At 42.5% G+C, this 15,755-nt stretch overlaps 1 protein-coding gene across 1 annotated transcript in view; it reads right to left on the bottom strand.

The window, feature by feature from the left end:
• The window catches only part of LOC122558521 (adhesion G-protein coupled receptor G2-like), a 139,002-nt gene that overhangs the window by 19,398 nt on the left and 103,849 nt on the right, over window positions 1-15,755 (bottom strand). Inside the window, exons 15-16 of the mRNA XM_043707200.1 lie at window positions 12,559-12,589; window positions 5,109-5,226 (exon numbers count right to left, since the gene is read on the bottom strand). Of these exons, the coding sequence (XP_043563135.1) occupies window positions 5,109-5,226; window positions 12,559-12,589 (149 nt within the window). The remainder of the gene's footprint in view (window positions 1-5,108; window positions 5,227-12,558; window positions 12,590-15,755) is intronic.

Below are 15,755 nucleotides of genomic sequence, written 5' to 3'. Positions count from 1 at the left end.
TTGGCCTGGAGATATCTGGTAGGGGCCAGACCAGTTGTGCAGAGGCACTGAGTGACTTTATCAGACCCATTAGGTTTATTCAGTCATTAGCCATAACAAAAACTGTGTAATTGATGGAAGATCGCATGAAATAAGACAGAATGATGCCAATCAATTGGCCTGGAGATATCTGGTAGGGTCAGACCAGTTTGTGCAGAGGCACTGGGTGACTTTATCAGACCCATTAGGTTTATTCACTCATTAGCCATAACAAAAACTGAGTAATTGATGGAAGATATCATTCTGAGGCCCAGAGTAGGGAAAGGATAGCTCCCAGGAAGCTCAGTTATTCAACAAGACAGTAGATGTTTGCAAATGGCAATGGGGGAGTGCTGAGGGAAGGAAAGATCAGAAGCTTCAGGAAATGCAGGATGGCACTGAACAAAGTAGGAAGACACTGCACACTCGCTGCACTTGGTAGGATTACAGATAGTGGTGTTTATCACCAATGTGATTCAGGAAAGTGACTAAATTACCTTCATATATATAAATATCATTGTTAAAACATTTTAAAAATTGTATGTTTGTGGTGATTGAGATATGATATCTGTCTAGCTGAGTAATTCCATAAAAGTACATGATTACAGCAGGTTTATTCATGATCAATTCTAAAATAGAGAGGCAGAGAAAGATTTAAAGGGCATTGTGGATGTGTTGGAGCAGAAGACCTTGTAACCAAAAAAGGTGGATGGTTAGGAGGGTGATAGTCACAGAATAAAGGGTCAGCCAGTGAGGATTGAGGTGAAGAGGAAGCTCTTCACTCAAATGGCTGTGAATTTTGGAATTGTTTCTCCAACAAGCTGGGCATGTTCAGTCACTGGGAACAGTTGCAACAGAGTGGATAGATGCTGAAGGATATGAGGTGAGTGAGAGAAGGTGGAGTTGATGAAGAAGATCAGTCTTGACAGAACTGATTTGTAGAGGAGATTTAAACAGCCAACAATAAATGTGCTGAATTCTCCCCAAAATTTAGCTAAATACAAGTTTCCCTCTGTAAGCATTTGTGAGATTGCTCACAGTACTCTCTGCAATGCAGCACATTTCTAGGGCACCTAGCTTGTCCTACCTTCTCTCGGTGCTGGTGTGACAGTTAAAATATAGGAGACACCAGGTCAAGGTCAGTCAGTCTGGAGCTGTCCTGCATGGCGAATTGCTCCAGAGACAGCGGACACAGGCACGTTAACTCCATGCTTTGTGGACAAGGACCTGGAGGATTAGCAACTTTGCACACCAAAATTTCTAATCCTGTCAAACTTCTTGAACTGTGTTGTAGATGCTTTTAAAGTGCCCAATTCACTGAGTTAAGCAACTTAGCACATGAAAATCTTCATTTTCAGCAATGTACTTAAAATCTGTTGTGGATGTATACCTGGGTAAGGTAAGCAGGTTTGAACAGCAAAATCACCATTTCCAGCAAATTCTTAAAATGTGCAATCTGCCCTTTTGTATCATCTAGAACAGAGGTTTTTTTTTTAGATTAGATTAGATTGATTAGATTAGATTACTTACAGTGTGGAAACAGGCCCTTCGGCCCAACAAGTCCACACCGACCCGCCGAAGCGCAACCCACCCATACCCCTACATTACCCCTTTAACCAAACACTAAGGGCAATTTAGCATGGCCAATTCACCTGACCTGCACATCTTTGTGACTGTGGGAGGAAACCGGAGCACCCGGAGGAAACCCACGCAGACACGGGGAGAATTTGCAAACTCCACACAGTCAGTCGCCTGAGTCGGGAATTGAACCCAGGTCTCTGGCGCTGTGAGGCAGCAGTGCTAACCACTGTGCCACCGTGCCGCTCACAAAGGTTAAGAATCATCAAAGCCCTCCAGAGTGAAAGCAGGCTATTTGGCCCATCAAGTCCATACTGACCCTCTGAAGAGCAGTGCACCCACCCCCTCCTCCCATAATCCTGCATTCCCCATGGTTAATCCACATAGCCTGTACATCCCTGGAATCTATGGAGTAATTTACCCTGGCCAATGCACATCTTTGGACTATGGGAGGAAATTGCTGCACCCAGAGGAAAAACGAACAGACATAAGGAGAATGTGCAAACTCCAGATAGGCAGTTGCCCAAGGCTGGAATCAAACCCGAATCCCTGGTGCTGTGAGGCAGCAGGGCTAACCACTGAGCCACCATGCTGGCCTAAACTCAACTCAACCCAGACGGGAATTGTACCCATAAAACTTGGCTTAGGAGGTCTGTGCCTTACCCATTTAGGCCTCCGGGGCCATTCATGTGAAAGTCCTCGCTGGCATTGAACCCCAATAGATTTGCCAACATTTTGGATACCATTTACTGGAAATGGTGATTTTAGTGCTCAAACTTGCTTATCTCACCACGATATGCACATTAGCTAGAAATGGCGTTTGCGATATACCAAGTTACTTATCTCACTAAGTTATGCATCTACAACATATTTTCAGGCCATGGAGAAAGTGAAGACTGCAGATGCTGGAGATCAGAGTCAAAAAGCATGGCCGATCAGGCAGCGTCTGAGGAGCAGGTGCTCATACTTGAAACATCGACTCTCCTATTCCTCGGATGTTGCCTGACCACTGTGCTTTTCCAGCACCACACTTTTGACCCATATTTTCAGGACATGCCAACTTTTGAGAAGTTTGCTCAAAATGATGATTATCTCACCCAGATATACACTTTAGTAACATCTGCAACAGATTTTAAGAACATTGCTAGAAATGGAGATGTTGGTGCGCCAAGTTACTTATCTCAGTGGGGTATGCATTTCAGTAACATCTACAAGAGATTTTAAGAAGATGCCAGCATTTTGGGAAAGTTTGTTGGATGTGGTGATTTTGGTTTTCATACTTTCTTATCTCATTGAGATATGCACTTTATCAGCATCTATAACAGATTTAAACAAATGCCAGCATTTTAGAGAGAAGAGGAGTTAGTGCAGAGGACAGCTGCCATCCACCCTCAGGACTGGCAGGGAGACCATGACATCAGATGTTGTCAGCCTGATTCAAATTCACCACCACCATCAGTGTTATTTCATCAGTTCACTCTCCGAGGAGGAATACAACTGTTTCTCTCTGCTATCTCACTCACTCTATCTCTGCAACTGTAACCACGTCCCACAAGTACAATCACTAAAAGCTGAGCCGGTCACTTTTGTCTCATTCAGTGTTGCCCTTTGTCTCATTCCTCAAGCAAATGTTGCACAGAAAGATTGCATGAGCCAAGTTGGGTGGTGGTGTTCTCAATATTTCTCTCCTCCCTCCTACCAGGAGAGCATCCTTGTCTGAGTCAGGGGGACAGTGAGAATCACGTGGTGATGCAGAAAGCTCTGTGTCTTGTTGTGGTAGATAGCATCTTTAGGAATGACCAGGAGACACAGAGAATTCCTCAAGATGATAAGCCTTTATTTGCAAACAAAAGCTGTGGCCATCAGAGCAGACAACCCTGAAAGCCCGTGAACAGCGAGCATACTCTAATGTTTATGCTGTTCTAATAGTCATGCCCTATCCCTGTTACAGTAGCATAACCAATCGCACTAAGCCTACATTACATCCCCTTAACCAATCACACTCTGCCACAATTGTCTTCTGAATTGCTGTAGACCTCATGTTGGGCCGTGTCCATCTTTCTTCACCTTTTGTCACGCAAGGCTGACTCAAGCACGCAACCCAGACATTACACTTACATAACAGCCCAACATGCATTACTTTGTAGTAATATATTCATATTTACCATAGTCTCAACAACCAACTAAGAAACACAAGTGGAACAAGCAGCAGGCACAGGTGTTAGAGCATCAGGCAAACTGGCTCAAATGTTGGAAGACTTCACCCACTCAGTTTACATCCTGCTGCACAGGCATCCAAATATCCAGTTACATACATGGACAGAGTGGCAACTGTCATGGAAGGCCAGGTCTGGCACACTCTGTTCGACCTGCACGCTAGCTTTTTTGGTGTTAGACACCATTTGCAAGGTAACGGGTTGGCGCAGGGAGTGGCAAGGAATTTTATCCTCACTCCAAGTACCATTTCCTCACAAGCAGACAGAGTGATGTACTCAGGTGAAGCGACAACATACAAATGCCCTGGCGGTCTCTTCTCAGGGCACTTCAAAACTGGTTGGGACTTTCACACCATTCTCAATCATCTGAACTTATAGCTCTAAAGAAGATTCATACCAGACTTGAAACGCTAACTTTGTTTCTCTCTCCATAGATGCTGTCAGTCATGCTGAGTTTCTACGGCATTGTCTGCCTATACTTCAGAAAATTAATTTGATTTGGCAGGGAGAAAATATCCTGTGAAAGCCAGGAGGAACTTGGAACTTTAAAAATAAAGATTATATTTCGTCTGTCGGTATGGTGAAGTTACCTCAACCAGCACAAGCATTATTGGAGACACATTCACACTTAAAGGAAAACTAATTACAGTTGAGTGTCCAGCGCAACTGTGTTCTACAGTGAATATCTGTTCCCTTTTCTCTTTCACTGAGTTTGATGTGCAGTTCCTTGTCAATAAGCTTTTATAGTATTTCATGTAATATACTTCAATTATTCTGCAACCCTTCTAAATTAGAGACAAAAGTAGGTTAAACACTGGAAATGCTGGTTTCACAACTGCCAAATGGTTGTTGTATTGTAGTTCCATTTCAGGAATTATATATCATTTTCAGCATTGCCCTGAGCTTTGAACATGCAACTAAACTGAATGGAGGTAAGTGACTTGCATGACTACTTCAGGAATTCAATACAAAACTTCCCAGCTTAAGATTTTGCAGCAAGAAATAACTTTTTTTAATCTTTTACATAATTTTTTAAATTAGCTGATGAAAAATAAGGAATACAAACTGTATTTGCCCTGAAAAATTGGAAAGCGATTTGCCTGCATAATATTAGAGGGAAGTCAGGTGACTGCTTAAGATTTGACACCCATCTCAGCTGAAGGCTGGGAATGAGGGGAAGGTCAGAAAAAAAAAATCAGGGTTATTTGCCAAATGGAGAATTTTTAAAAATGTTCATGACTTCCATATATATTTGAAATTTATTGTGTTTTGTGTTTTAAAAGAATGATTATTTACGTGTCCGGAGTGTTGTTGGTACATCTCTGGATGAATTTGTTCACTATTCTAACTGGAGCTGTGCATTGTTCACTTTCATTCAGCTGGCGCCGCAAATGTTCACAAGTCTCAGTCGGCCCTGAGTGGAGAAGGAGAGGATTAAATAATCAGGTCAATACAAATCAGATCCAGCCCTTTGAAATACCTACTGGGAAGCACTCACAGTATGATCTTGAGGTAAATCAGCTTTGTTTTACTCTGGAAATGGAATACCTTTCTCAGCTCTTTAATTGACTGGTTAACGATTCAGAGAAATTTCCAGTTTTGACTCAAATGTATCAGTGAAAACTTAAATTAAATCGGAAGCAGAAGATGTTCAAACTGATGCATCAATCAGCTTGTTAGAAATAACTTAATTTTTAATAATCCCATCACGTTACTATACTCTTACAATGATTCAAACTTTTCAAATGTTCCAAAACACTGGAATAATCACTTACTGGGTCCCCAGCCAATCCACAATCTGATAGAGGGATCATTTGGGCCAGTTTACATTAAGATCCTTATAGCCATAGCAACAAAATGGAGCCTAATGAAATGGAAAGACTGTAATGCCTCTAGTCCAGAATGCTTATGATCAATGTATCTCTGGATTTTGGAACTTTCTGGTTTATAGAATAACATTACAAACACAACTGGAGAATATCAAACTTATAAATGTTTACCTACAGCAAAAAACACTGATAAAACATTGTAAGACAGTAAAAAGTATTGCATTACTTACTGTTTCTACTCACCAAATATTGCATTGAAATGGTGTTACAGTTATTCAACTCCACTCAAAATATTTCTAGACAACATTTTTTTCTAAACATTAGATTTCAAGACTGGAGAGGCTAGGGTTTATTTCAGGTTTTATATCTCATTTACACATTCCAGACACTTGAGAGTCTAATTCTCTCATTATCCACCTGTGAGACCCTATCTTCATTCTGAAACTGGGACTTAATTTTAAGAACTCTGCATTTCCTGTATGTTTGTGTGTGGAGTGAAGTGAATTAAGGTGCAGCTCTAAGGATTTTGCTGAACCTCTTATCAGAATTTGTTAAACATGATACGCAAAATTGCACATGGCAGCTCAATCCAGCTGTGAATTTTGCAAATTTATACGAGACCATAACCAACAGCAGCCATCAAGCAGCCATGCTGTCCCAATAAATCAACAAGAAGAATTGTAGTACTTAATTTTTCTGGAACAGGATCATTTCACAACCCCATTGTTCATGTTGCACACATCAGACAGCTCACTGATCATTGTTGCATTATAAAGTGACCAATGCACTAATTGGGTGCATGGCACCAGCTTCACATTGACCAGTAACACCAACAGGGCAGGGAGAGTGGTTCCTTCTACATTTCTGGCCCTCCCAGGTTGTAAGGAGTCTCTGATTAGTCCTAAATTTACACTGAGGGCGGCAACTGCATTCCATTGGTTCAGTAATAGGTTTCGGCTCCTTTATTAGGGTCAGTCTGTGATCACTGATGACAGAATATTTGTGTAAAAGCCTGTCATCCTGATAGTGCCCGGAATGAATTATTTTTGTCCCCTTTTTTGTGGAAAGGGCAAAAAGAAACAGCTGACTTTATTGGTGAAAAGGTATATCCACATCTATCATTCATAGGGAGGTAGTGATATAGCGTTGCCATAGCCCTGCTCTCTCATTACAGAGAGATGACTGGTGGTTGTTTTACCTGAGGGCTACCATGGCTCAGGCAAGGGATAATGTCTCTGGATCCTCACCTGGATGCAGTGCATGCAGTGAGTCAGCATCACTGTGAGGTGAAGGGAAGTGTGTGCAGTGAGTCAACATCACATTGCGGTGGGTTGGAAGGAATGCGTGGTGACACGACAAAGTGGCCTGGAAGGAGAGAGCAGTGAGGAGAAAATGAGAACTGCAGATGCTGGTGATCAGAGTCAAAGAGTATGGTGCTTTAAAATCACAGCTGGTCAGGCAACATCCGAGGATTAGGAGAATCAACTTTTCCAGCATAAGTCCTTCATCAGGAATGAAGCTTGTGACCAAGGAGGCTGAGAGATAAATGGGAAAGGAAAGGGAAGGGGAAGGGGGAGGGGGCAGGGGCTGAGGCTTGGGGGAAGGTAGCTAGGAATGCAATAGGTAGATGAAGGTGGGGTGCAGGTGATGGGTCAGAGAGGAGGGTGGAGCAGATAGGTTGGAAGGGAGATGGACAGGTAGGACTGTTCAAGAGGGCGGTGTCAAGTTGGAAGGTTGGGACTGGGATAAGGTGAGGGGAAGGGAAATGTGGAAACTGGTGAAATCCACATTGATCCCGTGTGGCTGGAGGGTCACAAGGCGGAAGATGAGGTATTTTTCCTCCAGGTGTCAGGCGGTTAGGGTTTGGCAGTGGAGGAGGCCTAAGACTTGATGTGGGAAGGGGAGTTCAAGTATTTGGCCACAGGGTGGTGGGGTTGTTTTGTGCATGTGTCCCAGAGATGTTTTCTGAAACATTCTGCAAGTTGGCGTCCTGTCTCCCCAATATGGAGGAAACCAGATTGAGAACAACGGACACAGTATGTGATCTGTATGGAGGTACAGCTAAATCTCTGTCGGATGTGGAAGGATGTACAATGAATCAACATCACTGTAAAGTGTGTTGGGAGGAGTGCACCGTGAATCAGCCTGAGCAACACAGAGGTGGAAGTCATGCTTCTCGAACAGCATGGGGGAGTTTACAGACAGCAGTTTCAAAAAGAATGGGAGGGCCTGATGAGTGAGCAGCTTTTCAAGCAACATGAGAGAGCAGGTCTTTATTCCTGAAGCAGGGTCATTGGATCTGAAATATTAACTCTGCTTCCTCTCCAAAGATGCTGTCTTGACTTGCTGAGTTTCTCGAGGAGAAAGTGAGGTCTGCAGATGCTGGAGTTCAAAGTTGAAACTTTATTGCTGGAACAGCACAGCAGGATTCCTGAAGAAGGGCCTGTGCCCGAAACGTCGAATCTCCTGTTCCCTGGATGCTGCCTGACCTGCTGTGCTGTTCCAGCAATAAAGTTTCAACCTTGCTGAGTTTCTCCAACAATTTCTGCTTTGTTTGAGAGAGCAAGCCTATAGCTCCATGCAGCAAACCTCCATGAGAAGGGCAGTGACAGAGGGAGATAAAACCCTGTAACAAAGAGCCCCTTGAACATGTTTCTTCCTGTAAGAACAAGGTATAACATCACAGAAAAACAGGTAGGTGATTGGTGAAAATTTCTTCCATGCCTTTGATTGGTCAATTGGTTTAAGTCAGGAGATGTCATTACAGCTAAACAGTACGGATAGGAAATTCACCCTAATGTATTTATTATTCAAATTAATGAATAGAATAGAATAGAAATGACAAGGCATGTGATGCATCGCAGCTATAGTATGTGGGAGCTAGTGCATGCTGGTGTAATCCACAGTGACCAAATCTGCACTAAGTATTGACTACTCAAGGAACCTTGGTGAAATGTTGAGGAGCTGGAATCTGAACTGTGGACACTGATGTATCAGGGAAGTTGGGTGTTCCCTGAAAACTGTGTTTCAAGAATCAGTCACACTCCTTGGAGTAATTACATCAAATTTGGTCCATGGTCAGGCATAGGACTGTTGATGAAGCAAGTATGGAGATCCAGAATTTAGCTTTGAATGAGCCTCAGCCTGAGCAAAGACAAGGAATCCTGAAGGCTGTGCTGCCTACCTGGTACTAATGTTTAGGATATCTTTTCTGGGGTGGAGATAAACTTGGATTTGGCAGGGTGGGAGGGTATGTATGGCTCAAAGATTAGTGTGGAGAAAGTGGGCTCTGTTCATGGGACACTGGCATCAGTACTGAGGAAACAAAGTTTCATTGGGATGTGCTTCATTGAACCATAATTGGGTACAGCATTCTAGTCAATTATATAGCCAGGCTTGTAGATAGTGCTTTCAACTAATTAGTGTGGGCAAGTTTAAAAAAAAACAAAAAGAGAAGTGCAAGTTAGTGAAGAGGCAAATGATAATCAAAATATGACAAGAAGGGGTAGAAAATATGTGTAGATGAGAGCAACAGGCATTAGAACCAGAGAGAGTAATAATAGTTAAAAGTCTGTACTTTGACTGGAAAAATCAGATTGGCAAGGGTGACATGGAAGACAAATCTCTATTTCATCAGGGACTGATTCTAGGAGCAATATGTTGCAGAATCAATCAGGGAACAAACTTTTCTAGATCAATAATTTGTATTAAGATGGTATTACTAAGATATCTCGAAGTTAAAGATCTTCTAGGGATCACAACATAGTAAAATTTTAAATTCACTTTGAGGGAGAGCAATTTAGACTTCAACTTGAATTATTGAGGGAGGAATAAAGAAAAATAGATTAAGGGGAGAGTGAGTAGATGAGCAGTAGTAAACTTTTAAGTAGGGTATCTCATAACACTCAGCAAACAATTATTCTGGTGCAAAGGAATGACTTGATGAGAAGGATGAATGACTTGTGATCAGCAAGGACAAAGAAAAATAGTATTTGGATTTCCAGAATGCCACTCAGAATGTTATTACACAAAATAGGAGCCCATAGTATTGGGGAATAGTATATTGGTATGAATTAAATATGATTAAAACAGAAGGCAGAGAGTTAGGATTAACGAGATTTTTTTTAGGTTGGAACATGTAACTAATGGACTGCCATAAGAATCAGTCCTAGGGCCTCAATAATTTACTATTTACGTTGATGACTTGGCAGGTGTAATGTGTCTATTTTGCTGATGTTACAAAAGTAGATGGGAGGCATTTTGCAATGAGACACAAGGAACCTGCAAGGGCTTATAGATAGGTTGACTAAATGGCCAAAAATCATGACAGGTAGAGATTAATTAGATTAGATTACATTACAGTGTGGAAACAGGCCCTTCGGCCCAACAAATCCACACCGACCCGCCGAAGCGAAACCCACCCATACCCCTACATTTACCCCTTACCTAACACTACGGGCAATTTAGCATGGCCAATTCAACTGCCCTGCACATCTTTGTGACTGTGGGAGGAAACCGGAGCACCCGGAGGAAATCCACGCAGACACGGGGAGAACGTGCAAACTCCACACAGTCAGTCGCCTGAGGCGGGAATTGAACCCGGGTCTCTGGCGCTGTGAGGCAGCAGTGCTAACCACTGTGCCACCGTGCCACACATAATGTTGGGAACTGTGAGGTCTTGCACTTTGGTGGGAAGAATCAAAAGGCAGACTATTATTTAAATGGACAGAAACTCCAAAACAGTACATTACAAAGGGATAAGGGATGAAACACAAAAGATTAGCTTGCAGAATGTCATTAACAAGGCAATTGGAATTTTGGTCTTAATTGCGAGCAGGTTAGTGTTTAAAAATAGATTGATTTATCAAGTACAGCTAAACAGGTTCAGCATTTATTCCTCAGAGTTTAGAACAAGGGGGTGGTCTTATTGAAATATATAAGATTCTGAAGGAGCTGAACAGAATTGATGTTAAGAAGATGTTTTCATGAGTGAGGGAATCTCAAATGAAGGGACATAGTTCCAGAATAAGGGGACACACATTTAAAACTGAGATTCTCTCAAAGGGTAGTGAATATCTGAAATTCCCTCCTCCAGAGAGTTGTGGAGACTAGATCGCTGGAAATATTTGGGAATATCAGTTAGAGTTTTGAAATATCTAGTTAGTGGGTTAGTGGGTATGAAAGAGGAGAAAGGCAAGGGGCAGATCATGCTCTTGTTGAATAACAGGATAGACTTACTTCTGCTCCCATGTTGTATGTTTTTATGTTCACAGTGTCCAACATTAGCTGTGATTCTATGATTGAACTAATTTTTATAAATAGTTCAGTGTGCTAAAAATTATGTTGACAACTAAGTTAAGATTGCCAGTCAGGCTCACAAAGTAGCGAACTAGCGCATACTGGAACCTAGATACATGAGATCCTCTTCCTTGCAGACGGAAAAAAACGCCTGCACACACTGTGTCTACATCAACTCAACAATTTAGATGATAACCATTATCTGGTTTAATTCTCAAGGCACTGCCAATCAGATTCAACCTGCCTGGTTTAAATTTAAACAAAGCTTGACAGTTATGTGCCTGTTATCGTATACTTGGTGCATTCTCCATGACAATTAGAGTCCACTTTCCAACAAATCAGCGTGCTCTTCTCACAAAGTATAAAAGTGCTGCTTCCCCCTTTACATTGGTATCCTTGTGAATCTCCTGCTAAAACAAGATGCAAAATGTACCTTATATCCTAAATGTTGAACAGCTGGGAAGTGAAAGTATGCAAGAGACTTGGGTGTCCTTGTCACTAAAAACTAAAATGCATGTGGAACAACAATAAGAAAGACAAAACTATGTTGCCTTCATTGTAAGAGGATTTGAGGATAGAAGTACAGATGCAAATGTATCAAACCTTGGCGAGACTGCACCTGGGGTAATGTGTATAGTTTTGGTCTCTCTATGTGAGGAAGTGTGTACATGCCAGAGAGGGAGTGCAATAGTGTTCGTCAGCCCAAACCCTGGGATGTTGCAATCCTCCCATGATGACAGATTGAGGAAACTGAATGCGTAGTCTCTAAAGTTTTGAAGAATGAGGGGTGATCTTATTAAAATTTACACAATTCTCACAGGGCATGATAAGGTGCAGCTAGATAAGATGTTTCCCTTGGATGTTCAGGTTAGTAACAAGTGAAATATTCTCACATTAGGGCTATGTGATATAAAACCAAGGTGAGGAATTGCTTCACTCTGTGGGTGATAATTATTTAGAATTCTCCACCCCAGAGAGCTGTGGAAGTTCAATTATTGATCAATCATAACCAAAATTGATAGATTTCTGGAGAGTGATAATATCAAGACGTATGTTGATAGTGCAGGGAAACATTAATGATCAGCAATCACCTAACTGAATGTGGGAGCAGGTTTGTTGAGTTGACTGGCCTACTCCCATTCGGGATGAACTGAATGAGCCTAACTGTAGTTGCTACAGTGTATTTGCTGTTGTCACCTTCAGCGAGAATTGACTTTAGATATTTTGTAATCAATTTGTTAGGAATGTTATGACAGTCCTCTGGAGCAAGTGGGACTTGAACCCAGGTCTCCTGGTCCAGAGGTCAAAATGCTACCATTGTGCACAAAGTACCCAGAGTTGACTTTATAAAGGCCGTACTTTAATTTGTAAGTATGAGTCCCATTGAGGTGAGATCTTTACCAATATCCTTCAATTGATAAAGAAATGAGATGAGCCAAAGTCTCTGGTGGATCTCTTTCACAACTGCAGCAGAACAGTGTGTGAGAATTGAATGCCTCTGTCTGTAAACTGTCACAATACCCTATTAATAATTATGAATTAATATTGGTTTAACTTATTGAATTTAAGTAGACATTTTCCAGAATTGGATAGCAGAGTTCATGAAAACATTTATTTACCTGCTGAAGAGAACATTCTGGTGGCTGATTCCTAAAGTAGAAATTTAAAGCATCAGATATCTTTTCAGTAAAATGGGCATTTATAAATAATAAAACTGAGATACTGTCTGATAATTCTGTCTTACCTGGGATGTTTCATGAGAACTGCCTGTCACTGGTCTAGTGACAGTGACATGATTGGAATGATTACTCTGTGTTAGAATTGTTGTTGGATCACTTAAATGTCCCTAATGTCTCTGACTCTATCACCACTGCTGGCAGTGCACTCCATGCACCCACAACTCTCTGTATGCAGAACCTACCTCTGACATCTCCCCCCACACTTTCCTCCTATAACCTTAAAATTATGCCCCCTCATGATAGACATTGCGCCATGGGAAAAGTCTCTGGCTATCCATTCTTTAATCTATGCCTCTCAATATCTTGCACACATCTATCAAGTCACTTCTCATCCTTCTTCACTCCGATGAGAAAAGCCCTAGCTCCTTCAACCTTTCTTCATAGGACATACTCTCCAGTCCAGGCAGCATCCTGGGAAATTGCCTCAGCATCCTCTCTAAAGCTTTCACATCTTTCCTAGGATGAGGTGACCAAAACTGAACACATCATTCCAAGTGTGATCTAACCAGGGCTTTATAGATCTGCTGTATAAACTCGCGGCTCTTAAACTCAATACCCCTGCTAATGAAAGCCAATACAACTATTAGCCTTCTTAACAACGCAATCAATTTGGGTAGCAAATTTGAGAGATCTATGGACCCCAAGATCCCTCTGTGCTTCCACACTGCCAAAAATCATGTCTTTAACAATGTATTCAGCATTCAAATTTGACCTTCCAAAATGAATCACTTCACACTTATCCAGGTTGAACTCCATCTGCCACTTCTGCATCCTGTCAATGTCCCGTTGCAACCTACAAAAGCCCTCCACACAGTCCTCAACTCCACCAACATTCGTGTCATTGGCAAACTTACTAATCCACCCTTTCACTTCCTCATTCAAGTCATTTATAAAAATCACAAAGAGCAGATATCCCAGAACAGATCCCTGTGGAACACCACTGGTCACGGAGCTCCAGGCTGAATACTTTGCATCTACTATGATATGGACCAGGCCAGACTCTCTCAAAACATTGCCAGACTCTCTCAAAACATTAGACTAGACCCTAACTTTGCTCGTTGTTTTAAGCAGGTGTGTGTGGTTATTCCAGGAGAGATGCAGCTGGTCAAACCACTTAGTTTTAAACAAAACAGAATTTATTTACAAGATTACCAAATGAAACAAACAAAAGAGAACAGAATACCAAATAACTCAACCGATCCGAGAACCCAACAAATTACCTCAACTTAATGTTGCTGTTCCAAATACTTGAAACAATCCCCAAAAGCACCCCTTGGCACTAAAGGTTAACACACACACACAGGGTTTTACAGGTGAGAGAGAGAGAGAGAGAGAGAGAGAGAGAGATGGCAGCATGGAACATCATCTTCCATGGAGCTGTGTCTTGGATCAGCAGCTTGAAAACAGCCTGACTGCTTTCAGTGAGTAGCCAGACTGTTAAAACCAAAACAAACCATGGAAAAGCTGAGCTGGGAGAACTGGCCACTCCCTTTCATTGGACAGGTGTTTCTTTTAAAAACGTGAAAGCCTTTTGCCTGAGGCAGTTTCTGTTGGCTATAATCAAATTAGTCCTAAAACCCATCCAGGAAACACTTCTTGGAATTGCTGCTTTTATGACCTCGCTGAAAGGAAAACCAAGGAGCAGCATAATCTTGTAAAAGGAGCAGCAGCATCAGGACTACCACCCTCTGTCTTCTATGGGCTAGTCAATTCTGTATTCAGACAGCCAGATTTCCTTGTATCTCATGCCTCCTTACTTTCTTAAAGAGCTTTGAGGAGAAAGTGAGGTCTGCAGATGCTGGAGATCAGAGCTGGAAATGTGTTGCTGGAAAAGCGCAGCAGGTCAGGCAGCATCCAGGGAACAGGAGAATCGACGTTTCGGGCATAAGCCCTTCTTCAGGAATGGGGAAAGTTGGTCCAGCAGGCTAAGATAAAAGGTAGGGAGGAGGGACTTGGGAGAGGGGCGTCGGAAATGTGATAGGTGGGAAGAGGTCAAGGTGAGGGTGATAGGTCAGACGGGGGTGGGGGCGGAGAGGTCGGGAAGAAGATCTCAGGTTAGGAAGGCGGTGCTGAATTTGATGGATTTGACTGAGACAGGGTGGGGGGAGGGGAAATGAGGAAACTGGTGAAATCCGAGTTCATCCCTTGTGGTTGGAAGGATATGGGCCAGGAGCAGACAGGTGGGACTAGTTTAGTCTGGGATTATGGTCGGCATGGACTGGTTGGAGGGAAGGGGGTGTTTCCGTGCCGTGTGACTCCATGAATCTTTGGAGATTTCCGAGAATTGTTTTTTCTCACCTGGATGATGCTGGAGGTGGGGGAGGTTGGAAATGGACCTCACTGACAGAAAGAGTAGCCGAGGCAGAAATCTTCCCCATGTTTCAAAAGGACTTGGATATTTTTCCACAAACCAGGAGGAATGGGATTAGGCTAAATTGCCTGTCAGCTAGCACAGAGCCAAAAGGGTCAAATGGTTTCCTTCCAAGCTGTAAATTTCTCTTTAATCCCACCCTATTAATATAATTTTCTCCCTCATCTACTAATGTAGCTCCCCGCAGAAAGTTACCTGTGTGATTTCCTTCAACAGCTCCTTGAGACAGGGATTTCTGGATTAGCGCCACTTTCTGGGTAGAGTCATAGGGTCATAGAGCTGTATGGCACGGTAACAGACCCTTCGGTCCAACTTGTCCGTGCCAACCAGATATCCTAACCTAATCTCGTCCCATTTGCAAGCACTTGGCCCATATCCCTCCAAACCCTTCCTATTCATACACCCATCCAAATGCCTTTTAAATGTTGTCATTGTGCCAGCCTCTGCCACTTCCTCTGGCAGCTCATTCCATACACACATCACCCTCTGTGTGAAAAGTTGCACCTTAAGTCCCTAAGTTTCCCCCCCCACCCTAAATCTATGCCCTCTAGTTCTGGACTCCCCCCTACCCCCAAACCTGGGGAAAAGAGATACAAAAGTTAATTTACTCTCCCCACAGGATAAAGAGTTGCCCAGAGGCAGGGGGTTTCACTCTGAACCTCACAAGACCAGTTCTGCGCAGTGACATCAACAATGGAACGAGGGG

The sequence above is a fragment of the Chiloscyllium plagiosum genome, chromosome 17 (assembly GCF_004010195.1).
Source record: "Chiloscyllium plagiosum isolate BGI_BamShark_2017 chromosome 17, ASM401019v2, whole genome shotgun sequence".
NCBI lineage: Eukaryota > Metazoa > Chordata > Chondrichthyes > Orectolobiformes > Hemiscylliidae > Chiloscyllium > Chiloscyllium plagiosum.
This window is presented reverse-complemented; position numbering and strand designations above follow the sequence as displayed.